Raw genomic sequence first — 27,989 nt, forward strand, 5'->3', positions numbered from 1 at the left:
TCACATTATACAAAAATTGGGCTAACTTAACTGTTTTCTAGAAAAAAAAGAATGATGATTTTTACATGTAGGAGCGAAGTGCCAGAATAGGCCCGGGGCTGAAAGTGGTTCAATTTATTCCTGAGCAGTCAGGAGTTATAGACATGGAGGCATAACATTGTTTTTCATTCAACCCTCTTCACACTTTATTCTAATTACACAGCCTTCTTATGGATTATAAAGTAATATGAAATGGAAATGTATTTTTACTCCTTTGTATTGTTTTCTAGATGATTTTACTGTATCCAGGATCTCAGGGGATAATTCTATTCCTCATATGAAGAGAACAACTCTAACCTGTCAGATAAAAAATTTCAGACAAAGCGAAATCCAGATAAATGTATATCTGAAAAGACGTGATGAAATAAAAAAACATCTTATGGCCTTCTGGGAATCCACAGACCAGACATCATCCAACAATTCTTCTAATGGCCTATCAATACCTGGAGGCCAGAGGGACAATAATTCTGTTGTCCTGCCTGTACTAGAAGAAGGTTCTGAACGTCCTACAGTGGAAATGAAAGTTGAGATGACAAAATCCTGTAATGGAAATTACAAGTGTCTCTGCTCCATATCTATAACTGTGAATGAGGATACAGATGACAGGGCGCTACTTGTTGTAAAAGTGAAACACGCTACCCTGCAAAGGCCCATCTCTGTATACAGAACTCTGTTTGTGTACAAAAGTAAGTAGTGGTTATGTTGTAGGTACTGAAATTGCATTACACTTAAAAGAGTTCTGTGGTCGCAGCATACACTTAAATTTTATAACATGACCATTGTAATAAGAATACAAACAATACTTATTACTGAAAATCCAATATAGCATTACTTGCTAAATCTTTCTTGTTGTGAGCGCTGCCTGTCTGCTGACCATTTTACTCAACTTTCTGGATTCCCAGCATGCTTTGAATCTTCTCCTCCATTTCTAAGGACTACATATCCCATGGTAGATTGCTGCCTGCAAGCAGTGATTCCTGTACTGACTCCGCCTCCTGAAATTCATCCTCTCAGCATCTCTGTAGATCAGAAGGTGGGGCTCTGTGAAATGTAACATAGCAGTGCCTACCCACAGGGCATAGTGACTCCGTGTCTAGGGTTGCCACCTTTTCATCAAGCCAAACCCAAACACTTTAGTGGCGCACACAGCAAATTTTATTTGCATAGGATTGTAAAAGAACTGGGACACCTTTGGATGCTACAATAAGAGTAGTATTGCAGCGCATGTAGCGTCCGTGATGAACAGTGGGTGTGACAAAATTGTGTTACTAATGGGAGAAGCTTAAGGAGCGTAGTTAAATCAAACATGGTCAGTCTGTACCCCAGTACAGCCCCCCATGTCAGTCTGTACCCCAGTACAGCCCCTCATGTCAGTCTGTACCCCAGTACAGCCCCCCATGTCAGTCTGTACCCCAAAAAAGAGAAAACAAGCAGCGCCAACCTAAGTGCAGTAGTGTTATCACACGTTTTTAATTTTGGTAGAAATGCACTCACTCTGAGTAGGATAAAAGCAGGCACATCATGATAGAGTCCAATGGACAGCAGGATGGACAGCAGGTGGCTTCCAGTGTCTGAGGCTCGAACAGGCAGGGCGCAGGGGGAGATCATCAGGCACCGAAGGCATTGGCCTGATGAAGAAGCACACATGTTCCGAACGCGTGCACACAAATAGCATCATCCGACCGTGACCAGGAACTCCAGGACTGACGCTTTCCCCTGCGCCCTGCCTGTTCGAGCCTGAGTCACTGGAAGCCACCGGCGTCGTCAGACAAAAACACAACAGCGCTAGAAGATCGTCCCCATGGAGCCCTGCTGTCCATTTCTGCTGTCCATCCTGCTGTTCATCCTGCTGGCCATCTTGCTGTCCATCCTGCTGTCCATCCTGCTGGACAATGTGTGATAATACTTCTGCACTTAGGTTGGCGCTGCTGGTTTTCTCTTTTTTGTATTCCTCCTAATGGTGCCGTCTACCCTTCAGCGTGCTGCCTCCTGTATTGTGCCAGTAACTTTTCCCTGTGGTAATACAACCAGGCTACAGATTTTTCCCTTTTTTCAACTGACTGAATCCTCACCAGGAGTCACTTTCTAAATAACTGTCTATTGACTCTCTGCTGCTAAGTTTTAATTGTGTCCTATCCCTGGACATTTTTAACCCCTCCCTCCCATCCTACAAACAATACAGCATTGCTTATAAGTTGACATATACTAGCGCAACAAATCATAGTTTTTTCCAGTCTGTACCCCAGTACATCCCCCCCAGGTCCATCTGACTCCTAGTATATAACCCCCCCAGGTCAGTCTGTCCCCCAGTATAACCCCCCAGGTCAGTCTGTCCCCCAGTATAGAACAGAGAGAAGCACACCGCTCCAAGCAAACTCAGGTCCAGGATGGATCACAGGTGCAAACCTCGGCTCACCACCGTGGAATACGAACAAGACAAGGAATTGGTCACACACTGGAACTCCAAATTATCTCGATGTCATCTTTATTGCCAAAAAAGGGTCAGACAGATACAGGCAATGGTAGACGTTTCACAAGCAATGGCTTGCTTGTTCACAACCAACAAGAACAAGCAAGCTATCGCTTGTGAAACCTCTACCATTGCCTGTATCTGTCTGACCCTTTTTTGACAATAAAGATGACATCGAGATAATTTGGAGTTCCAGTGTGCGACCGATTTCTTGTCTTGTTTGTCCCCCAGTATAACCCCACAGGTCAGTCTGTCCCCCAGTATAACCCCTCCAGGTCAGTCTGTCCCCCAGTATAACCCCTCCAGGTCAGTCTGTCCCCCAGTATAACCCCTCAGGTCAGTCTGTCCCCCAGTATAACCCCCCAGGTCAGTTTGTCCCCCAGTATAACCCCCCAGGTCAGTCTGTCCCCCAGTATAACCACCCCAGGTCAGTCTGTCCCCCAGTATAACCCCCCCCAGGTCAGTCTGTCCCCCAGTATAACCCCCCAGGTCAGTCTGTCCCCCAGTATAACCCCTCCAGGTCAGTCTGTCCCCCAGTATAATCCCTCAGGTCAGTCTGTCCCCCAGTATAACCCCCCAGGTCAGTTTGTCCCCCAGTATAGCCCCCCAGGTCAGTCTGTCCCCCAGTATAACCACCCCAGGTCAGTCTGTCCCCCAGTATAACCCCCAGGTCAGTCTGTCCCCCAGTAAAACCCCCCAGTTCAGTCTGTTCCCCAGTATAACCCCCCCAGGTCAGTCTGTCCCCCAGTATAACCCCCTGGGTCAGTCTGTCCCCCAGTATAACCCCTCAGGTCAGTCTGTCCCCCAGTATAACCCCCAGGTCAGTCTGTCCCCCAGTATAACACCCCAGGTCAATCTGTCCCCCAGTATAACCCCCCCAGGCAGGCCCGGACTGGCCAAAGGGGCATGCAGGCCGCTCTATTGACATCATCCCGGCAAAGCAGGTCCGCGCTGTAGCCGTCATTCGGCTATAGCGCAGATCTCAAGTGGATAATCTGTGAAAACATATATACAAAAAACAAAAAAATGCAGCCCTGTGTGATACTGAACCTTACAAATGCAAAGATAGTGCCATAAACAATGAAAATCAATATTGCTAAAAAAATGTAACTATGAACATAAACTTTTTTGTGTGTAACAAGCAAGCTCACACTGAAAGAAATGTAGTATTATTCCTTAACCACTTGCCGACCAGCTGCCGCAGTTGTACTGCGGCAGAATGGCACGGCTGGGTGAAACAACGTTATGTAACATTGCTTCGCCCTGTGGCCACAAGGGGGCACACGCCCCCCCCACTTCTCGATCACCACCGGGCTCCCGCGATCACCGTGGAGACACAGAGAACCCGGAAATGTGTGTGTGTGAACACACAGTTTCCAGTTTTCTGAGAGGAGAAGTGATAGATCGTCTGTTCATACGGAGTATGAACAGTGATCTGTTATCTTCCCTGCACAGTCCCCTCCCCCCTTCAGTTAGAACACTTCCTAGGACACACTTAACCCCTTCACTGCCCCCTAGTGTTTACCCCTTCACTGCCAGTAGCATTTTTACAGTAATCAATGCATTTTTAATCGCACTGATCACTGTATTAATGCCAATGGTCCCAAAAATGTGTCAAAATTGTCCAAAGTGTCCTCCATAATGTCGCAGTCACGATAAAAATTGCAGATCGCCGCCATTACTAGTAAAAAAAAAAAATTAATAATAAAAATGCTATAAAACTATCCCCTATTTTGTAGTCGTTTAACTTTTGCGCAAACCAATCAATAAATGCTTATTGTGATTTTTTTACCAAAAATATGTAGAAGAGTACGTATCAGCCTAAACTGAGGAAAAAAATGTTTTTTTATATATTTTTGGGGGGATATTTATTATAGCAAAAATTAAATAATAATGCGTTTCTTTCAAAATTGGCGCTCTTTTTTTGTTTATAGTGCAAAAAATAAAAACCGCAGAGGTGATCAAATACCACCAAAAGAAAGCTCTTTGTGGGAAAAAAAGGACGTCAATTTTGTTTGGGAGCCACGTCGCACGACCGCGCAATTGTCAGTTAAAGTGGCGCAGTGCCGAATCGCAAAAAGTGCTCTGGTCAGGAAGGGGGTAAAATCTTCCGGGGCTGAAGCGGTTAATATCAAGTGTCCAAAAAAAAGAGATTTTACTCAATTTTCATCAATCCACAGAGACAAATGTGCAAATGCACTATCCAGCCTCTTTCTTGTTTTAAAATTGAGGATAACTTCTGTGGATTTTCCTGTGGGATCCTGCTGAGCCAGTTTCACTTATGCTGCGTACACATGAGCAGACTTTCCGGCATACTTGGTCCGGCGTACCGGATTTCGTCGGACAATTCGATCGTGTGTGGGCTCCAGCGGACTTTTTTTTCTCAAAAGTTTGACGGACCTAGATTTGAAACATGTTTCAAATCTTTCCGACAGACTCGAATCCAGTTGAAAAGTCCGTTCATCTGTATGCTAGTCCGACGGACAAAAACCGACGCTAGGGCAGCTATTGGCTGCTGCCTATCAGATACGAATCCGTCAGATACGAATCTGACGGATTCGTATCTGACGTACGAATCCGTCAGACTTTGGTTGATCGTGTGTAGGCAAGTCCGTTCATTCGGAAAGTCCATTGGAAAGTCCGTCGAAAAGTCCGCCGGACAAAGTCTGCCGTAAAGTCCGGTTGTGTGTACGCGGCATTAGAGCCCAGGAGTGGTTCAGCTTCCTATGTGGACCAAACGTGCGGTCACACTGTTGGAGGTGAGCGCATTCACACTGGGGGGGGGGAGGGGTACGCACGTGTGTAAAGTCACCCTCTTCTGATCAGGAATATCATCACTAGTGTCACTTTTTGGACAGTAATACGTATAATACCCCGATTTGCACTTTTGTCTCTGTGGATTGATGAAAATTTGGAGAGAAATCTACTTTTTTGGACACTTGATTGTTACAAAAAAAAATAATAATAATATTTTTTTTATGTTCATAGTTACATTTTTTTTTTTTAGCAATATTGATTTTCATCGTTTATGGCACTATCTTTACATTTGTAAGGTTCAGTATCACACAGCGCTGCATTTTTTTTTTGTTTTTTGTAAGGTTTGTACAGTGATTGGATTTGGGGCCAAAGGGATAGTTCAGAGTCCAGGACCTAACACCCTGATATATATAAAAAAAAATGTATTTATCAGTTTAGGCCAATATGCATTATTTTACATCATTTTGGCAATAAAAATCACAATAGGCGTATATTGATTGGTTTGCGTAAAAGATATAGCATCTATAAACTATGGGATATATTTATGGATTTTTTTTTTTTATTGTTTGTACTGGTAATGGCAGCGATCTGCGATTTTTAGCAGGACTGCGAGATTGTGAAGGTTTTTTTATCCTAAAGCATAGAATGCACCTTCTGCCTTTACAACCACTTTAAACTGACCCCGGTGCTGCTGGGCAGTTTATTGGGATCGCTGTGTTGATGTGGGCATTGGGTGGTTGGGCTAAAATATGCAGATATATAAAAATGAATACACATAATTAACCACTTCAGCCTCGGACCATTTGGCTGGCAAAAGACCAGAGCACTTTTTGCGATTCGGCACTGCGTCACTTTAACTGACAATTGCGCGGTCGTTCAACGTGGCTCCCAAACAAAATTGACGTCCTTTTTTCTGACAAATAGAGATTTCTTTTGGTGGTATTTGATCACCTCTGCGGTTTTTTATATTTTGCGCTATAAACAAAAAAAGAGCGAAAATTTTGAAAAAAATGCATTATTTTTTACTTTTTGCTATAATAAATATCCCCAAAAAATATATAAAAACATTTTTTTTTTTCCTCATTTTAGGCCGATACGTATTCTTCTACATATTTTTGGTAAAAAAAAAAAAAATCGCAATAAGCGTTTATTGATTGGTTTATGCAAAAGTTATAGTGTCTACAAAATGGGGGATAGCTTTATGGCATTTTTATTAATATTTTTTTTTTACTAGTAAAGGCGGCGATCAGCGATTTTTATCGTGACTGTGACATTATGGTGGACAGACAGGACACTTTTGCCATTATTTTGGGACCATTCACATTTATACAGTGAACAGTGCAATTAAAAATGCATTGATTACTGTGTAAATGTGACGGGCGGTGAAGGGGTTAACCAGGAGGGGGAGCCGTGGGGGTTAAGTGTGTCCTAGGGAGTGATTCTAACTGTGGGGGGGATGGGCTATGCGTGACACGACACTGATCACCACTCCCGATCACAGGGAGCTGTGATCAGTGTCAGTGTGATTAGGCAGGACGGGGAAATGCCTGTTTACATCAGCATTTCCCCGTTCTTCCTCTCCGTGAGACGATCGCAGGACATCAAGTCCACGGGACCCGCGATCACACTCACGGAGCTCACGGAGGACGTGCATGCGTGCCCACAAGCCGCATCTTAAAGGACAACATACAGGTACATTAATATGCCTGTACGTGCCCTTCTGCCGACGTATATCGGTGTGAGCCGGTCGGCAAGCGGTTAAGAATATCTTCTAAAAATGATGTCTAATTTCAATGTATTCCTGATCAGTCCAGAGTCATAGACATGGAGACATTGCTTTTCATTTACCCCTTTTCACACTTTATTCTGTTTCTTCTGATATACAAGTACACGTCCTTCTTATGGTGTATAGAGGTATATAAAAATGGAAATGTATTTTACGTCTTCTCATTGTTTTCTAGGTGATCTTATTGTATCTGAGATCCCAGGTGATCAATATATTCCTCATATGAAGAGAACAACTCTAACCTGTCAGATAACAAGTTCCAGACTAAAAGAAATCCAAATAAATGTATATCTGAGAACAACCACTAACATGAAAAAAACTCTTATGGCCTCCTGGAAACCCAAAGACCGGACATCATCCAATTATCCTTCTAATGACTTATCAACAGCCGGAGGCCAGAAGGACAATAATCCAGATGTCCTGTCTGTGCTGGAAGAAGGTGCCGATCGCCGTACAGTGTTACCTGTGGAAATGAAAGCTGAAATAACAAAATCCTGGTTTGGAGTAGACAAGTGTCTCTGCTTCATTACTATAACCCTGAATGCAGATATAGATATCAGGGCACTGCTTGAAGTAGAAGTGGAACACACTTCCTTAATACGGCCCACCTCTGTACACAAAATTCTGAATGTGTACAAAAGTAAGTAGTGGTTATACAGTAGGTACTAAGAAAATGTTTTACATTTAAAGTTCTGTGGTCACAGCATACACTTAAAGGAGATCTGAGGTTGCAGCATACACTTTCATGTTATAACATCAGCATTGTAATAACAATACAAACAATAGTTATAATTGACAATCTAATATAAAACGTATTTGAAACATCTCCATTCATGTTGTGGGTGCTGCCTGTCTGTGATTCCTCTACTGACTCCGCCCCCTGAAGCTCCTCCTCTCAGCACCTATGTAGTTCAGAAGGTGGGGCTCTGTGAAATGTGTGACACAGCAGTGCACAAAGGAAATAAATGTGTGGGAATCTTCACAAAGTAAGGGTTTTTATTTTTTTTTTACATTTAATTTTTATTGGAAAATGTTCAAATATAAACAGTACAAAGTAGCAAAGAGTGACTACAAGAAAATAGAATATGAACAACAATGAGAAAGTTTACATCTGGTACATACAGTATATCTTTCATAATAACAAACATCAGGAATGCAAGTATTGTTGATTAGGAAATTACAATCAGGTGTGTAATGATGCATACTTAACAAACATCCTATAACAAGGATGTTCAAAATAACAAATTACCCATATATACTTAAGAATAAGCCGACCCAAATATACGCCGAGGCACCTAATTTTACCACAAAAAAACTGGGAAAATGTATTGACTTGAGTATAAGCCTAGGGTGAGAAATGCGTAGCTACAGTAAGTGGAAAAGAGGATCAACAATGCCCATTTGCAGCCCCACTGTGCCCATCTGCAGCCTCACTGTGCCCATCTGCAGCCTCACTGTGCCCATTTGCAGCCTCACTGTGCCCATCTGCAGCCTCACTGTGCCCATCTGCAGCCTCACTGTGCCCATCTGCAGCCTCACTGTGCCCATCTGCAGCCTCACTGTGCCCATTTGCAGCCTCACTGTGCCCATCTGCAGCCTCACTGTGCCCATCTGCAGCCTCACTGTGCCCATGTACCTTTGATCCGCTGTGTCAGACTTGATGAGGAGGGAGGGGATTTGCACCTGATTATGCTTTGTACATTGCACCCTCTCAAATGATTCTCAGCAGGGTTGTATGCAGGATTAATCACTTGAGACAGACATTATAGGAAGTCCATGCTGTCCACTGTAACAAAGCCCCGCCTCCTGCTCGTCCATGATAGAGGAAACACTGATTCAGTTTCCCAGCATTGTTATCAGTGTTCTGTTTATCACGGATGAGGAGGAGGCAGGGCTTTGTTACACTGGACAGTGTGGAACAGTTAGGACAGACCCTCACTCTAGTATAAGCCGAGGGGGACTTTTTCAGCATAAAAAAAAACTATGCTGAAAAAGTCGACTTATACTCAAGTATAGACGGTAATTGACTTTTTGAGGTGGCAGAAAAAGACTGGTATAAAGAGAAAGAGGTTTACATGGTGTGATAAAAATGGGCGTATGAAGGCATATTATATCTTGATAAAATACAGTGGGGTCAATTCACTAAATGTAATATATATATATATATATATAGTCACATGACAATTTTTTTTGAAAATATTGCATGAGGTAATAAAAGAATCAATTCATCAAAGTATAAAGAAAATGCATGAGGTTCTAAGGGGAGATGTAGATAACCAGTAAGGGTGGCTCCAACTACTTATCCAACCAGTAATAAGACATGAGCACAAAACAGCAAATAAAGGAGCGCTCCCAGCCCCGTGGAAGTCAATAGAGTCACAAGCCCAGGAATAGATAAAATCAAAAATCAGGAGTGCCAAGACTGCTACATCCCCAAGCCAGTGGAGAGGAGAAACGCATAATCCCAAAAGCTGAAGGATGACACAGGATCCCGGACCCCACAGTAGGTTACACCGCCCTGGAGCCAGGACAGTGGGGTCTGGGATCCTGTGTCATCCTTCAGCTTTTGGGATTATGCCTTTCTCCTCTCCACTGGCTTGGGAATGTAGCAGTCTTGGCACTCCTGCATGCCATGCTTTTTAAAGAGGAAGTAAACTCTTATTGTTTACTTACTTATAATAAGGCTTACCTATAGGTACTGTAGATATCTTCTAAACTTGCACTGTTTAGGAGATATTCAGAGTGCATGCAGCCGATGACGTCATTGGCGTATGCGCTCCGAAGGTCCGGCTTACCGTGCTGGACCTTTAGAGCCAGTGCCGTAAACGGCGGCTCCCACATGCATGCATAGGAGTGACATCATCGCGCCTCCGGCCACTCACAGCGCCGAAGCCCATGAACCAAGAAGAAACAGCGAGGAAGAGGTCAGCCATCTCAGCGGTGTGCGGTCGCTGCTGGAGGGCTTTGAAAGTATTTGATAATGAGCCATTATTCCTTTCTCTTGCAGGTTTTTATTTTTTCCCCCCAGGGTTTACAACCTCTAACTTTTTATTGAAGTGATTTTTTATTTGTATGACTTCTACAGGGCTGGGAACACTTTGTTATTTTGAATTCAAATGAAAATATCAAATGTGAGGTAAATACTGCACATTTGTTAAAAGGGTTGTAAAGGTTTGTGTTTTTTCACCTTAATGCATCCTATGCATTAAAGTGAAAAAACACCTGGCTGTCACGGGCCCCCCAGCGCCCATTTTACTTACCTGAGCCCGTTCACCTGCTGTACATGTCCCCTGGCGTCCTCTTCTCCATGGGGTCTCAGTTTTAATTGGATAGACTGATAGCAGCGCAGCCATTGGCTCCCGCTGATGTCAATCAAATCCAATGATGCTGCAGCGGGGAGGGGGGGCAGGACCAAGTCCGGCATTCTGTGTCTATGGACGCCGAGTGTATGACATGGGAGCGCGCCTGCAAGGTAACCCCCTCGGGAGAGAGCTTCCCAGAGGGGATTAGCTATTGCGGGGAGGAGACGCGAGAGCCACAGTGGGACTCGCTGAAGTCGCACTGTACTCTTATACCAAGTGGTTCAGGTTTTTTTTAATTTTATCAAACAAATTTTATCAAACAAACAATCTTAACAAAAGTCAGATTTTGGCTGCAGCTAGGGGGCATCTAGGAGCCCTTAACTACCGAGTTTGAAGTTTGGGGGATCTATGGTTGCAAATGGGCACAGTGAGGCTGTGAATGGGCATTGTTTACCCTCTTCTCCAATTACAGTAGCTGCACATTTCTCACCCTAGGCTTATACTCAACAAGTTTTCCCAGTTTTTTGTGGCAAAATTATATATATATATATATATATATATATATATATATATATATATATATATATATATAGCACCCTCTACTTAGGTAGGTGCTAGAGGTGAGATTTCTTGTGAGAGCAAGAACATTTAGGCAAGCCTGTTTGTTTTGATCTGTGTGGATTGGGAGTGGCTCAGAGAGTAGGCTGGTGACTCACAGACAGCATCATTCCACTGTCACCTCCCTTTTCCTTCTAGAGGATTCTAGAAGAAAGGCAGAGGAGAGAGGTGGAGCTGTCTGGGGTGTCTCAGGAAGCCCTGACCAATCCCCAATTAGGATTGGCAGGGGGCAGGTCTCCTTGATATACTCAGGGTCAGCCCAGCTGGGGAGGAGTTGTCGTGTGGAAGAACTGAGGATGGAGTACTAGGCTGTTGGGGCCTTTGGGGACACTCCCCATTATGGGTGGGGGGGTGACCTTGGGCCTGGGACTCGGTGTAGGACAGATCCCTTCAATAACGCATGAAGGATCTGAACAGGAGGCACAGAAGAGTCATAGAGGTCAGCAGGACCTAGTACTGCCGGGCAAGTCTTCAGGAGGGGACCATCGGTTTTCAGACAGGAGGGCTGGTGAGTGACATGTGCTATCGGGAGGACTGAGAGGAAACAGTCAAGGCTGGGTGTGGAGCCAATGAGGATTGCTATGTCACGGGCAGTGGAGTCTGGCAGCTGCAGCCTGGAAGGCTGGCAGGCCTGACTGGGAGCAGTAGTCCATCTGTTAGGATGGCTAGCACCAATAGACTTTTCATATTTCTGCTACACTATAGGGGCCCGCAGTCCCTGCCTAAAAAGGGCAATTACTGGGGCCTGGCTGAGCCAGTATCAGGCCTCACCATGTGCTAGCTGCTTCTTCAGTAAAGGATTGGGCAGGAAGAAGAGAGAGAGAGAGAGATAGTCTGCAAGCAAGTGTTGTGCAGGAGGAGTTTGGAGTAGTGTCATGTACAAAGAGTGTCCGTAGTTCTGTCCCAAAGTTTTTGTTCTAAAATTCCACTCAGCATCTCATACATTCCCATCCCTATCCAAGTTCAAATCCCTAAATAAAAACACAAAAAAACAAACAAAAACAAGCACGTGGACTGTTCATTGTCTCCAAGGTGATTGGGAAGTGAATGTGGGCCTGGGTACCACTACACATATAATATATTACACACACACACACACACACATACATACACACATACAGTATATTACACATGCAAAATACATATCCTAAATGCACATGTTGTCCGGTATTTTTTGTGCCGGCAAATGTCTCCCAATAGGGATGAGCCGAACACCCCCGGTTCGGTTCGCACCAGAACCTGCGAACGGACCGAAAGTTCGCACGAACGTTAGAACCCCATTGACGTCTATGGGACTCGAACGTTCGAAATCAAAAGTGCTCATTTTAAAGGCTAATTTGCATGGTATTGTCCTAAAAAGGGTTTGGGGACCCGGGTCCTTCCCCAGGGGACATGTATCAATGCAAAAAAAAGTTTTAAAAACGGCCGTTTTTTCGGGAGCAGTGATTTTAATGATGCTTAAAGTAAAAAAAAAAAAAGTGAAATATTCCTTTAAATATCGTACCTGAGGGGTGTCTATAGTATGCCTGTAAAGTGACGCGTGTTTCCCGTGTTTAGAACAGTCCCTGCACCAAATGTCCTTTTTAAAGGAAAAAATCTCATTTAAAACTGCTTGCGGGTTTAATGTAATGTCGGGTCCTGGCAATATGGATGAAAATCAGTGAGACAAACGGCATGGGTACCCCCCAGTCCATTACCAGGCCCTTTGGGTCTTGTATGGATATTAAGGGGAACTCCGCACCCAAATTAAAATAAGGAAAGGTGTGGGGCCACCAGGCCCTATATATTCTGAACAGCAGTATACAGGCTGTAGGTTTGTTGTTAAGTAGAATCTCTTCGTAATTTTGAACGGGTACATTTTTAACGTGTTTAGCTCCAGCCAAAAAATCTTTTTTAAGCTTTTTGGAAAACATAGGGAAGGGTTATCACCCCTGTGACATTTGTTTTGCTGTCTTTCCTCCTCTTCAGAAGATTTCACCTCACTTTTTGTCCCAATGGATTGGAAAGCATCAGTGGAAAGGAGAAATGTTTTTCCCATATTAACTCTTACAGGAGAGAATTTCCCTTCCTAGGGGTAGATTTATTCTCACTTCCTGTTGTCTCCTTCCGTTTGCAAGTAGGAGTCGTTTGTAAGTTAGTTGTTTGAAAGTAGGGTCCTGCCCTATATACTCAGCAGAAATTTGGGCCTTAGGTGTTGCTGTGGCCACAACACTGTAAGCCCTCTGCTGTGAAATATTAGATCAAGAATTGTAATTACATGCCCCTGTTGAACAGGAGCTGAAAAATTAGGCCTTAGGCACTGGTGCTGGTGCCACAACACTGCAACCCCTCACAGACACTCTAGTTGGAATGCAGGAACGAGCCCTGCTGCAAAGTATTGCATCAAAAATTGTAATTACATGCCCCTGTTAAACAAGGGCTGAAAAATTGGGCCTTAGGCACTGGTGCTGGTGCCACAACACTGCAACCCCTCACAGACACTCTAGTTGGAATGCAGGAACGAGCCCTGCTGCAAAGTATTACATTAAATCGTAATTACACGCCCCTGTTAAACAGGGGCTGAAAAATTGTGCCTTAGGCACTGGTGGTGGCACCCAGAACCAAAAATGTTCTTACAAGCTATCAGCGTGATGATTGAGGAGGAAGAGGATAATTACTCAGGGATAGTCACTCAGCATCAGCATAGGCAGTCTTTGAAGGGATCTGAGATTTCAAAAAAAATTATTTGGTTACATCAGCATCAGGTGTTTGGTAGCTGGTGGTGATCCAAGACTCATTCATTTTTATGAAGGTCAGTCGATCGACCGAGTCAGTGGACAGACGCACCCTGTGATCGGTTACCACGCCTCCAGCAGCACTGAATGTGCGTTCCGAAAGAACGCTGGATGCAGGACAGGCCAGTAGCTCAATTGCATACTGTGCAAGCTCTGGCCAGTGATCCATCCTCAAGACCCAGTAACCCAGAGGATTTTCGGTGGGAAAGGTGTCCAAGTCTGATCTTGCCCCTAGGTATTCCTGCACCATGTAAAACAGACGCTGGCGATGGTTGCTGGAACCGATCATACCTTGGGGCTGCGGACCAAAAAATTGTCTGAACGCATCGGTCAGACGGCCACCTTCTCCACCGCTCCTTCTTTGACTGACCGAAGCCTCAGCAACACGTTGTCCAGAAACAGGAGTTTGTAACCTCCCAGTCTCTGGGAACGCGTTGCACAGACCTTTCTGTAAGGCCTCCCGAAGATGTTTCATCCTCTGCTCCCTCTGCGATGGCAAGATAAGGTCCGCAACCTTACCCTTGTAACGTGGATCAAGGAGGGTTGCCAGCCAGTATTGGTCCTTCTCCTTGATACCACGAATACGAGGATCCTTACGCAGGCTTTGCAGGATCAGGGAGGCCATGCAGCGTAGGTTTGCTGAGGCATTCGGTCCGGAGTCCTCTGGGTCACTAAGGACGACATGGTCCGCAGCCACCTCCTCCCAGCCACGTACAAGTCCATGTGTTTCTTGGGACTGATCCCTTAAAGACTGCTGCTGATGCTGAGTGCCAGGCTCCACCTCCATACTGACACAATCTTCCTCCTCCTCCTCCTCCTCCTCTTCCTCCTCGTCCTCTTCCTGTGTGATCGGCGGGCACGCAGGAACACTGTCTGGATAAAGGGGGCCTTGAGAGCTAAGGAAGTCCTCCTCTTCCTGCCTCTGTTCTGCCTCAAGTGCCCTGTCCATTATTCCACGCAGCGTGTGCTCCAACAGGTGGACAAGGGGGACAGTGTCACTGATGCATGCACTGTCACTGCTCACCATCCTCGTGGCCTCCTCAAATGGTGACAGGACAGTGCATGCATCCCTGATCATGGCCCACTGGCGTGGGGAAAAAAAAACAAGCTCCCCTGACCCTGTCCTGGTGCCATAGTCGCACAGGTACTCATTGATGGCCCTCTGCTGCGTGTGCAGCCGCTGCAGCATGGCCAACGTTGAGTTCCACCTGGTGGGCATGTCACAGATTAGGCGGTTCTTGGGCAGGTTAAACTCCTTTTGGAGGTCCGTCAGCTGAGCACTGGCATTATATGACCGGCGGAAATGCACACAGACTTTCCTGGCCTGCCTCAGGACATCCTGTAAGCCCGGGTACCTGCCCAAGAACCGCTGCACCACCAAGTTAAGGACGTGAGCCAAACAGGGCACATGGGTCATTTGTCCCTGTCGGAGGGCAGAGAGGAGGTTGATGCCATTGTCGCAAACCACCATTCCTGCCTTAAGTTGGCGTGGCGTCAACCACCTCTGAACCTGCCCCTGCAGAGCTGACAGAACCTCTGCCCCAGTGTGGCTCCTGTCCCCCAAGCACACCAGCTCAAGCACCGCATGGCATCTTTTGGCCTGCGTACTTGCGTAGCCCCTTGAATGACTACGGAGCACCGCTGGTTCCGAGGAAGAGGCCATGGAGGAAGAAGAAGAGGAGGGGGTGGAGGAGAGAGGTGTGTCACAATCATTAGCATTTTGGAGGCGTGGTGGCGGAACAACCTCCAACACTACTGCACCTTGTCCTGCATCCTTCCCAGCTGCCAGCAGAGTCACCCAATGCGCCGTGAAACTTAGGTAACGTCCCTGTCCATGCCTGCTGGACCATGAGTCAGCGGTAATATGCACCTTACCGCTGACCGCCCTGTCCAGCGAGGCATGGACATTGCCTTCCACATGCTGGTAGAGAGCCGGAATCGCCTTCCGTGAGAAAAAGTGGCGTTTGGGTACCTGCCACTGAGGAACCGCACATTCCACAAACTCACGGAAGGGGGCAGAGTCTACCAACTGAAAAGGCAGCAGTTGAAGTGCTAGCAATTTTGCCAAGCTAGCATTCAACCGTTGGGCATGTGGATGGCTGGGAGCAAACTTCTTTCGGCGGTGCAGCAGCTGGGGCAGGGAAATTTGCCTGGTACAATCTGACGTCGGTGTACCAAAATCAGATTGCCCACAAGTACGTGGCTGTGACACACCTAATTCTACACCTTCATTCCTCTCAGTGCAGGTCTCAGAGAGGACTGAAGGTCTAGTGGGGTTGGAAATCTCAGCTGATGAGGAGCAAGCAGAGGTCCTCTTTGTTCTTTGGTGTGGGTCTTTTAGATACGCTTGCCAACAAACTGCATGGCAGGTCAACATATGTCTGGTCAAGCATGTGGTACCCAAGCGGGAGATGTTTTGGCCACGCGAGATACGCTTGAGACATATGTTGCAAATAGCAGCGGTGCGATCTGATGCACTCGTCTCAAAAAAGGCCCACACCAAAGAACTTTTTGAATAACGCGCAGAGACTGCAGCGCCCTGCACATGTGGAGCTTTGGGGTGTGATGCAGTCAATGTGCTGCCCTTAGGCTGGCCCCTGGAGGGCATCCTGCCTCGTTGGTGATGTGCCGCCTCCTCCTCCTCCTCCTCCTCCTCTCTCCTATCAGGCACCCACGTTGAGTCAGTGACCTCATCATCCCCTCCCTCCTCATCACTGGAGCAAACCTGGCAGTATGCTGCAGCAGGGGGAGCATGACTGCCAGATTGCTGTCCTTCTTGGGCACCCCCTCTGTCCGTGCTCGTGTTACTGCCTTCATCGAGCTCAGTATCATCATCAGAGCCTTCCAAACGCTGGGCATCCTCCTGGAGCATGTACCCAACACTGTGGTCAAACAGTTCGAGGGACTCCTCAGGAGGACATGGTGGGGCTAGGGAAGGAGTCACTGATGACATTGAGCCGAGGGAAGAGGCCGCTGCTTTGCCAGACAAAGTACCCTGGGCATGGGTGAGAGAGGATGAGGAGGATGAGGACGGCTTGGTCATCCACTCGACCAAGTCTTCCGCATATTGCGGCTCAACATGGCCAGCTGCCGAAAAAAAGGCCAAGCGTGTCCCATGGCCACGTGCTGATGAGGATGCACCATCTCCACGACCAGCACTAGACACAGAGCCTGCTTGCCCTCTCTTATTGGCTTGTGACTGTCTGCCTCTCCTTCTTGGCCTTCCAGACATACTAATGGCCTGTAGCTGCACTAAGCTGGGATATATATATATATATATATATATATATATGTACTGATACTGCAGCTAGCAAAATCAACTGCCTGCCTGTAGTATGAGAACACCACCAACCTTCTACAGGTAGCTTTAGCTGAACACTGTGAGGTGGACGCACCCCACTAACTTGTAGGTTTAGCAGAACACTGTGAGCAGGACGCACTGCACTAACTGTAAATAGTCTAGCTGCCTGACTGTGGTATTAGTAGGATCAAAAGAACACCAGCAATTTTCTTCAGGTAGCTGTATTTACTGTAACAAGACAAGCCTGCCTGTCAGTAAGAAGATAACAGAAACGGATCTAGCTGAACACTGTGAGCAGGACGCACCCCACTAGCTTGTAGGTTTAGCTGAACACTGTGAGGTGGACGCACCCCACTAACTTGTAGGTTTAGCTGAACACTGTGAGCAGGACGCACCCCACTAACTTGTAGGTTTAGCAGAACACTGTGAGCAGGACGCACTGCACTAACTGTAAATAGTCTAGCTGTCTGACTGTGGTACTAATAGGATCAAAAGAACATCAGTAATTTTCTTTAAAATACTGTAACAAGACAAGCCTGCCTGTCAGTAAGAAGATAACAGGAATGGATCTAGCTGAACACTGTGAGCAGGACGCACCCCACTAGCTTGTAGGTTTAGCTGAACACTGTGAGGTGGACGCACCCCACTAACTTGTAGGTTTAGCTGAACACTGTGAGCAGGACGCACCCCACTAACTTGTAGGTTTAGTTGAACACTGTGAGCAGGACGCACCCCACTAACTTGTAGGTTTAGCTGAACACTGTGAGGTGGACGCACCCCACTAACTTGTAGGTTTAGCTGAACACTGTGAGCAGGACGCACCCCACTAACTTGTAGGTTTAGCAGAACACTGTGAGCAGGACGCACTGCACTAACTGTAAATAGTCTAGCTGCCTGACTGTGGTACTAATAGGATCAAAAGAACACCAGCAATTTTCTTCACGTAGCTTTATTTACTGTAAAAAGACAAGCCTGCCTGTCAGTAAGAAGATAACAGGAACGGATCTAGCTGAACACTGTGAGCAGGACGCACCCCACTAGCTTGTAGGTTTAGCTGAACACTGTGAGGTGGACGCACCCCACTAACTTGTAGGTTTAGCTGAACACTGTGAGCAGGACGCACCCCACTAACTTGTAGGTTTAGCAGAACACTGTGAGCAGGACGCACTGCACTAACTGTAAATAGTCTAGCTGCCTGACTGTGGTACTAATAGGATCAAAAGAACACCAGCAATTTTCTTCAGGTAGCTGTATTTACTGTAACAAGACAAGCCTGCCTGTCAGTAAGAAGATAACAGAAACGGATCTAGCTGAACACTGTGAGCAGGACGCACCCCACTAGCTTGTAGGTTTAGCTGAACACTGTGAGGTGGACGCACCCCACTAACTTGTAGGTTTAGCTGAACACTGTGAGCAGGACACACCCCACTAACTTGTAGGTTTAGCAGAACACTGTGAGCAGGACGCACTGCACTAACTGTAAATAGTCTAGCTGCCTGACTGTGGTACTAATAGGATGAAAAGAACACCAGTAATTTTCTTTAAAATACTGTAACAAGACAAGCCTGCCTGTCAGTAAGAAGATAACAGGAACGGATCTAGCTGAACACTGTGAGCAGGACGCACTGCACTAAATGTAAATAGTCTAGCTGCCTGACTGTGGTACTAATAGGATCAAAAGAACACCAGTAATTTTCTTCAAAATAATGTAACAAGACAAGCCTGCCTGTCAGTAGGAATATAACAGGAACGGATCTAGCTGAACACTGTGAGCAGGACGCACTGCACTAAATGTAAATAGTCTAGAAGATAACAGGAACGGATCTAGCTAAACTGAATACAGTGTATATATATATGCAACACCTGGGATTCATATATATACACAATACACTTTAAGTGCAGCTAACTGACTGACTGTCCTGCCTAATCTAGCTAACTCAAATGAAATGACACTGTCTCTCTCTCTCTCTAAGCACACCGGAACACACTGCACAGGGCCGCCGTGCAGGCGGCCTTATATAGTGTGGGGCGTGTACTAAATCCCCTGAGCCATAATTGGCCAAAGCCTCCTTGGCTTTGGCCAATTATGGCTCTCTGTTAAGGCGGCGCTGTGATTGGCCAAGCATGCGGGTCATAGTGCATGCTTGGCCAATCATCAGCAAGCAATGCACTGCGATGCCGCAGTGAATTATGGGCCGTGACGCGCCACACGAATTTGGCGCGAACGGCCCATATCGTTCGCAATTCGGCGAACGATCAAACAGCCGATGTTCGAGTCGAACATGGGTTCGACTCGAACACGAAGCTCATCCCTATCTCCCAACATTCTGCCCATGTGTATAAGGCTTAACGGTCACACAGACAGCAATAAAACCTGTTTGAGCCCAATATCTTTCCATTCCTTCAATTTTTTTCTACTTTAATACAGTAAGCTTTACAAAAGCAGCCAGAAAAACAATGAAGATGATTGCAATGCCAGCCTTAGCCAGATATCGTGTACACACGGGCGGACTTTTCGACTGGACTGGTCCGACCGAACAAATCCGTCGGACAATTCGACCATGTGTGGGCTTCATCGGACCTTCAGTGGACCTTTTCTGTCAAAAATCTGACAGACTTTAGATTTGGAACATGTTTCAAATCTTTCCGACGGACTCGAGTCCGGTCGAAAAATCCGCTCGTTTGTATGCTAGTCCGATGGACGAAAAATGACGCTAGTGCAGCTATTGGCTACTGGCTATCAACTTCTTTATTTTAGTCCGGTCGTACGTCAACACGTACAAATCCGTCGGACTTTGGTGTGATCGTGTGTAGGCAAGTCCGTCCGTCGAAAGTCCATCGGAAAGACCGTCGGACCTTTGATGCTGAAAAGTCCACCCGTGTGTACACGGCATTACATTTGCAGGGATATGATATAAAAATAATATGACTCCATCTCATTGTTTTACAGATATACCTCTTGTATCAGACATCATGGGGGATATGTGGATTCCTCAAATGAAGAAGACAACACTATCCTTTCAAATAACAGAATTCAAACTGAAAGAAATTCACATAAAGTTATACCTAAAAAGACGTAATGATAAAGAAATCCATTTCATCCACTCATGGGCATCTGTGGGCCCTCCATCAGGTGAGGACAAGGCTGCTGGACATCGGAGTGGAGATATTATTGAAGAAGATCCTTTGCTGGAAGACACTGTGAATGATACAATGTTACCGGTGGAAATGGAAGTGGAGATGACAGAAACAGAAGATGGAAGCTACAAATGTGATTGCAGAATTTCTCTAACTCCAAACGCAGATACAGATGGCGGTGCCATACTTGTTGTGAAAGTTACTCATGCCACCCTGCCACTGCCACTGTATAGATGTCACATTCTGAATGTAATCAAAGGTGAGGTCTATTTGAAGAAATATAAGAATTGCTAAATAGTGTTGGGCAAATTGTTTGGCCCGAGCATGAGTTTGGGATGAACATCTGAATTATCGGGGCGTTTAACCATTTGTTCAGCCCGACGATCGATCACAATGGACTGCGTCGCAGCACAGTGCATTGAAAGCCCTGATTGGCTGAAGCAATGAAAGCTTTGCCTAATCAGGGCACAGAGCACTGTCAGAGCCATGACTGGACATGGTGACTCTATCCAATCACGGCTCATTGCTCTTAGTCCCACCCCACACTAAAAAAGTATTCTTCCCATAGCGGCCACTTGTAGTGTGATATTGGCGTGGAGAGCGAGTGAGTGTGCTATTCTGATTCTATTGTCAGTATAAAATATCAGTTTAGTGTGAATCTAGCGAAAGTGCAGTGTGAGTGTAGGGTGGCCATTCATTTTTACTTTAGTGTAATTTTATTTGGTCAGGGCAGATTTCCTGCAGTATATTTCAGTGCATTATTGCACATTTACCGCAGTATATTGCAGTGCATTAGTGCATGTTTATCACAGTATATTACATTGCATTAGTACCCCTTTTACTGCAGTATATTATAGTGTATACGTGGAGTGTGTCTGTCATGAATACTCAAAATAAAGTGCCCCAAACAGCTGATTCCATTTATTAAAGTGCATCCACGTACACATTTACACATCTTTATTACATTTTGTTAACCACTTGCCCACCGCTGTCAGCACATAAACGTCGGCAGAATGGCGCAAGTCGGCAAAGTAATGTACCTGTACGTTACTTTGAATTTCCCGCCATGCACGCGCGCCTGCCTCGAGCTCTGTGTCCGTGCCCGTGGGACCCGATCGCCACTGGGATACCCGCGATCGTGTCACGGAGCTGAAGAACAGGGAGATGCTGATGCAAACAGCATCTCCCTGTTCTGCCTAGTGACAGGACACTGATAGTCTGCTCCCTGTCATTGGGAGCAGTAACCAGTGTCATGTCACTGCTAGACAATCCCCCAGACATTTATAATCAATGCCCAGGACACACTAAAACTTAGGAAATAAAATGTTTTTTATATAGTTTTTGGGGATATTTATTATAGCAAAAAGTAAAAAATATTGCGTTTTTTTCAAAATTGTCGCTCTTTTTGTGTTTATCGCGCAGAGGTGATCAAATACCACCAAAAGAAAGCTCTATTTGTGGGGAAAAAAAGGACGTCAATTTTGTTTGGGAGCCACGTTGCATGGCCGCGCAATTGTCAGTTAAAGTGACGCAGTGCCAAATCGCAAAAAGTGCTTACGTCAGGAAGGGGGTCAATTCTTCCAGGGCTGAAGTGGTTAAGAACCCCCCATCATGTCTGGGAGGACAGCAAGAAGGGGCAGACATTCCCATGGCACTGTGAGGGAGTCAGCAGCGTATGTGTCCACAGGCAAAGGTGGACAAGGTGGTCAGTCATCAGGCAGGGCATCATTTCCTCTGTTTAGTGATGTTGCCCATGCAATCCAGCCACAGCATGCAGAGGAGGTGGTGGACTGGCTTACTAAACCTTCCTCATCCTCCTCATCCTCCGTCACCCAAGCAGAGACTCATGCACAGTCCCCTGCAGCTGCCAGAGTGGCAAAACCTGCCCCCTTGTTCACAGTTATTCCTGCCATAGCCCCAGTATCAGGCATGGAGGAGTCAGCTGAGTTATTTGAACACAGCATCAGTCACTTGCCTCTTGATGATGCACAACCATTACTGGATTCAGATGTCGGTTCTGAGGTTTAGGAAGGCAGGAACATGAGCCTAAAGAGAGGGAGAACACTTGTACACAAATTGGCAGTCATGTACCCCCAGCCGCAGCGTATTGCCAAGTTGTCTCCAGTGGTAATAAGGATGGAGGAGATGATGGTGAGGTCACTGACTCGACTTGGGTGCCAGATAGAGCAGAGGAGGAAAGCGAGGATGAGGCACAACCCCAACGAGGCAGCCATCATGGAAGAGTAGAGCAGCCACCCTATTCCACCTGATTGTGGAGCTGTTATCTCCCGGCGTGGCAATCACAGCACAATGTGACGTGTACATTTGGGTACTGTTATCCTTCAATGGCACCCCAAATGCAATGCAATTATTCTGCAACTGTTGCGGACAGGATCACATGGCAAATTGAACCACAGAGAATAGCGCACACATACACAACAAAAGGCAACTTTCAAATCTTGCAAGGCTACTTAAAAACACCTGATATTAATACGTTAATATGGGGATTTAGTCACACCATATGACCATACCATGTTTAAGCCCATCACTACGTCAAAGTACCCCATTTTCAGTGGGTCCTACACTATTCATAGAATGAAAGATGAATCCCACTTCTCAAAACCATGGGGCATACTCACTCCTTACATGGGAGAAGTGTTCTAGCTGCAGATTCCTCTGTCTAAGCTGCACTATAAAGGGACACAGGAATTAACATGGCAATGACAGCAAATGGCAACTTTCAATTTCACACAAACTTGCAGCCCGAAAAAAGAGCAGGAGCTCCATTTTGGGTGGCAAGACGCCTATAGGGCAGCGCATTAAAATGAATGGGTTGCCCTATGCAACATGCAGAATTGTCTGAAAATCATGTGGTGATATTGTGAATGCGACCTAAAGTAATTGCTTCTGTAAACTTGAGCAGAACGAGAAATATATGTTCCACAATGATACATTTGATGGCACTCTGTTCACAAAAATCCTTACATTTCAATAGGCTCCAATTCATAAGCTATTAAAGAAGTTGTAAAGGCAGAAGGTACATTCTATGCATTAAGATAAAATACCTTCTGTATGTAGCAGCCCCCTCAGCACCCCCAAATTACTTATCTGAATCCCATCTCTCTCCAGCAATGTCCATGAGTGTCTCCTCCTGATTGGCTGAGACACAGCAGCGATGCCATTGTCTCCTGTGTCTGTCAATTAAAGTCGGCTAGCCAATCAGGGAAAAGGGGGAGTTGGCCGGGTTGGGGCTCCATGTCTGAATGGATACACAGAGCTGTCACTCAGCTCAGGTGCCCTCATAGCAAGCTCCTAGTTGTAGGGCCACTGAACAGGAGGGAGGGGCCAGGAGAGCCGAAGAGGGACCCGAGAAGAGGAGGATCCGGGCTGCTCTGTGCAAATCCAACTGCACAGATGAGGTAAGTATAACATGTTTGTTATTAAAAAAAAAAACCCCGACTTTACAATCACTTTAGGCAGTGTTTGGTAAATAATTAAGGCAGGTTCAAAACAGTACCTGAAAAGATTGTAACTTTGAGCTACAAAAATGAAGAGGGATGGCTAGGTGCTTGTAAAAACCCCTCGTCCTAAATAAATCATATATAACTTCATTTTGCAAGCATATGGACCCTTCTGTGGTGCATAAAGTAACCAAAACGTTTTTAAAAGATTACAATAACTTTACTGATAGAAAACATAAATAAAATCATATTTTTGAAATGAGGAGAGTAGCTGATTAGTTGCCAACATCCCTGAACTATATATATCATATTTATCGGCGTATAACACGCGCTGGCGTATAACACGCGCCGGTGTATAACATGCACCCCAAGTTTAGGAGGGAATTTTTAAGGAAAAAAACTTTTTAGGAGGGAAGTTTAAGGAAAAAAAACTTACATTAAAATGCCCATCAATGCAGCCTTATCGGTGTCCATCTGCAGCCTTGTCAGTGTCATTGCAGCCTTTTCAGTGTCAGTGCAGCCTTGCCCCAGTGTCCATTGCAGCCTTTTCAGTGCAGCCGTGCCCCCACATGTCATTGCAGCCTTGTCAGTGCAGCTTTGACCCAGTGCAGCCTTGTCAGTGCAGCTTTGACCCAGTGCAGCATTGTCCCAGTGGTCATTGCAGCCTTGTCAGTGCAGCTTTGCCCCAGTGCAGCCTTGTCAGTGCAGCTTTGCCCCAGTGCAGCCTTGTCAGTGCAGCTTTGCCCCAGTGCAGCCTTGTCAGTGCAGCATTGCCCCAGTGCAGCCTTGCCCCACTGGTCAGTGCAGCCTTGTCATTTCAGCCTTGCCCCAGTGTCCATTGCAGTCTTGCCTCAGCAGAGCCTTACCCCCAGTGTCCATTACAGGCTTGGACAGATTTAAATATGCCGCTGAGATTGCAGGGACTGTAGGGACCAAGTGTACTCGGCTCTTCTCGGCTCTTCTCAGTGCCACTCACAGTCATGCCCAGTCCCGCCCTATGATGGACATAATACAGGTCCAATGGTGGGACTGGGCATGTCTGTGAGCGGTGCAGAGAAGAGCCGAGAACACTCAGCTATGTGTATCTCGGCTCCGCCGAGTCCCTGCAGTCTCGACGCCATGTTTGAATCTACATACGGCTGTGTGTATCTTGGCTCCGCCGAGTCTCTGCAATCTCGGCGGCATGTTTAAATCTACACTCGGCTATGTCGGCTGACTGGGGTCGGACAAATCACAGCAGAGTTATGTGTGAAATGCTATTAGTAAAAATAAGAAAATTCTATTTATTTAGCTCAAATATGGGGCGCTGTAATACGTAGCTAGAGTTTTGTGAGGTAGAGATGCAAGTGCCTACATTTGGGGTGCCTATGCAGTGCCAACAACTTGTAGGTTTCTTCTATTGCATGGTCACTAGGGATGAGCCGAACACCCCCCGGTTCGGTTCGCACCAGAACTTGCGAACAGACCAAAACTTTGCACGAACATTAGAACCCCATTGAAGTCTATGGGACTCAAACGTTTGAAATCAAAAGTGCTCATTTTAAAGGCTAATTTGCATGGTATTGTCCTAAAAAAGGATTTGGGGACCCGGGTCCTGCCCAAGGGGACATGGATCAATGCAAAAAAAGTATTAAAAACGGCCGTTTTTTCGGGAGCAGTGATTTTAATAATGCTTAAAGTCAAACAATAAAAGTGTAATATTCCTTTAAATTTCATACCTGGGGGGGTGTCTATAGTATGCCTTTAAAGGGGTGCATGTTTCCCATGTTTAGAACAGTCTGACAGCAAAATGACATTTCAAAGGAAAAAAGTCATTTAAAACTACTCGTGGCTATTAATGAATTGCCGGTCTGACAATACACAAAAAAGTTCATTGATAAAAATGGCATGGGATTTCCCCACAGGGGAACCCCAAACCAAAATTTAAAAAAAAACTGGCGTGGGGGTCCCCCTCAAAATTCATACCAGACCCTTTAGGTCTGGTATGGATTTTAAGGGGAAACCCACGCCAAAATTTAAAAAAAAATTGGCGTGGGGTCCCCCCAAAAATCCATACCAGACCCTTATCCGAGCATGCAACCTGGCAGGCCGCAGGAAAAGAGGGGGGACGAGAGATCGCCCCCCCTCCTGAACCGTACCAGGCCACATGCCCTCAACATTGGGAGGGTGCTTTGGGGTAGCGGCCCACCAAAGCACCTTGTCCCCATGTTGATGAAGACAAGGGCCTCATCCCCACAACCCTTGGCCGGTGGTTGTGGGGGTCTGCGGGTGGGGGGCTTATCGGAATCTGGAAGCCCCCTTTAACAAGCGGACCCCCAGATCCCGCCCCCCATGTGAAAAGTACAAAAGTACCGCTACCATTTCACAAAAAAACTGTCAAAAATGTTAAAAATGACAAAAGACAGTTTTTGACAATTCTTTTATTTAAAGTCTTCTTTTTTCCATCTTCTATCTTTCTTCTTTCTTCTATCTTCCTTTGGTTTCTTCCTCCATCTTCTTCTTCCTCCGATCCTCTGCTTCTTTCTCCGGTGTTCTCGTCCGGCATCTTTCTCCACGGCATCTTCTTCTCTTCATCTTCTTCTCTTCATCTTCTTCTCTTCATCTTCTTCTCTTCATCTTTTTCTCTTCATCTTCTTTTCGGGCCGCTCCACATCCATGGGAGGCTCCCGATGTGTGACGCTTCTCGTCTTCTGACGGTTCTTAAATAACGGAGGGCGGGGCCACCCGGTGACCCCTCCCCCCTCTGACGCACGGGGACTTGACGGGGACTTCCCTGCGGCATTCCCCGTGACGTCAGAGGGGGTCACCTGTTACGTAACGGGTGACCCCGCCCCCCCTGACGTCACGGGGAATGGAGGAAGAAACCAAAAGGAAGATAGAAGAAAGAAGATAGAAGATGGAAAAAAGAAGACTTTAAATAAAGGAATTGTAAAAAACTGTCTCTTGTCATTTTTAACATTTTTGACAGTTTTTTTGTGAAATGGTAGGGGTACTTTTGTACCCCGTTACCATTTCACACAGGGGGAGGCCAGGATCTGGGTGTCCCCTTGTCAAAGGGAGCTTCCAGTTTCCGATAAGTCCTCCGCAACCCCCACAACCACCGGCCAAGGGTTGTGGGGATGAGGCCCTTGTCCTCATCAACATGGGGTCAAGGTGTTTTGGGGGGCCTCTACCCCAAAGCACCCTCCCAATGTTGAGGGCATGTGGCCTGGTACGGTTCAGGAGGGGGGCGCTCTCTCGTCTCCCCTCTTTTCCTGCGGCCTGCCAGGTTGCGTGCTCAGATAAGGGTCTCGTATGGATTTTTGGGGGATCCCACGCCATTTTTTAAAAAAAATTTTGGCGTGAGGTTCCCCTTAAAATCAGGTCTGGTATGAATTTTGAGGGGGGCCCCTACGTCATTTTTTTTTAAATTTTGGTGCGGGGTTCCCCTTAATATCCATACCAGACCTGAAAGGGCCTGGTATGAAATTTAGGGGGACCCCCACGCCAGTTTTTTTTTTAATTTTGGTTCGGGATTTCCCCTGTGGGGAAATCCCATGCAGTTTTTATCAATGAACTTTTATGTGTATTGTCGGACCGGCAATTCATTAATAGCCGCGAGTAATTTTAAATTACTTTTTTTTTCATTTGAAATGTCATTTTGCTGTCAGACTGTTCTAAACACGGGAAACATGCGCCCCTTTACAGGCATACTATAGACACCCCCCAGGTACGAAATTTAAAGGAATATTACACTTTTATTGTTTCACTTTAAGCATTATTAAAATCACTGCTCCCGAAAAAACACCCGTTTTTAAAACTTTTTTTTGCTTTGATACATGTCCCCTGGGGCAGGACCCAGGTCCTCAAACACTTTTTAAGACAATACCATGAATATAAGCCTTTAAAATTAGCACTTTTGATTTCTCCCATAGACCTTTAAAGGGTGTTCCGCAGCTTTCAAATTTGCCGCTAACACCCCAAATTGTTCGCTGTTCGGTGAACTGACGAACAGCCGATGTTCGAGTCGAACTCGAAGCTCATCCCTAACGGACACCAAGGGTCAGGAAGTATCAGTTTAAGTGGCCTTAGTATTATACTACACTGTCTGCGAACAAAGAAGATACTGTATATACCTGTACGTTTGGACAATTTATTAAGACAAATCTGCTGTGTCCTAAGTGATCAGAGTAGATAGGCAGGAGGATCAATGGAAGAGGATTTGCCCCAGAGCCAAGCCTCAAATGTCTGCAACAAGACAAAGTAATGTGGAGTAAAGAAGTTAGTGTCTGGTGACTTACGGTTAAGGTTGGCTGTTAGTAGCATAGGCACAGCAAACAAGGCACTTACCTAGGGTCTGAAGA

General features: G+C 45.9%; 1 protein-coding gene across 1 annotated transcript in view; it reads left to right on the forward strand.

Annotated features, from left to right (window-relative positions):
* Positions 1-276: 276 nt before the first annotated feature.
* LOC141112934 (uncharacterized) overlaps positions 277-27,989 on the forward strand; it is a 39,633-nt gene continuing 11,920 nt past the window's right edge. Inside the window, exons 1-3 of the mRNA XM_073606036.1 lie at positions 277-725; positions 7,228-7,692; positions 19,998-20,444. Coding sequence (XP_073462137.1) covers positions 317-725; positions 7,228-7,692; positions 19,998-20,444 — 1,321 coding nt within the window. The 5' untranslated portion in view covers positions 277-316. The remainder of the gene's footprint in view (positions 726-7,227; positions 7,693-19,997; positions 20,445-27,989) is intronic.

Source organism: Aquarana catesbeiana, linkage group LG11 (genome assembly GCF_042186555.1).
Source record: "Aquarana catesbeiana isolate 2022-GZ linkage group LG11, ASM4218655v1, whole genome shotgun sequence".
Lineage (NCBI taxonomy): Eukaryota > Metazoa > Chordata > Amphibia > Anura > Ranidae > Aquarana > Aquarana catesbeiana.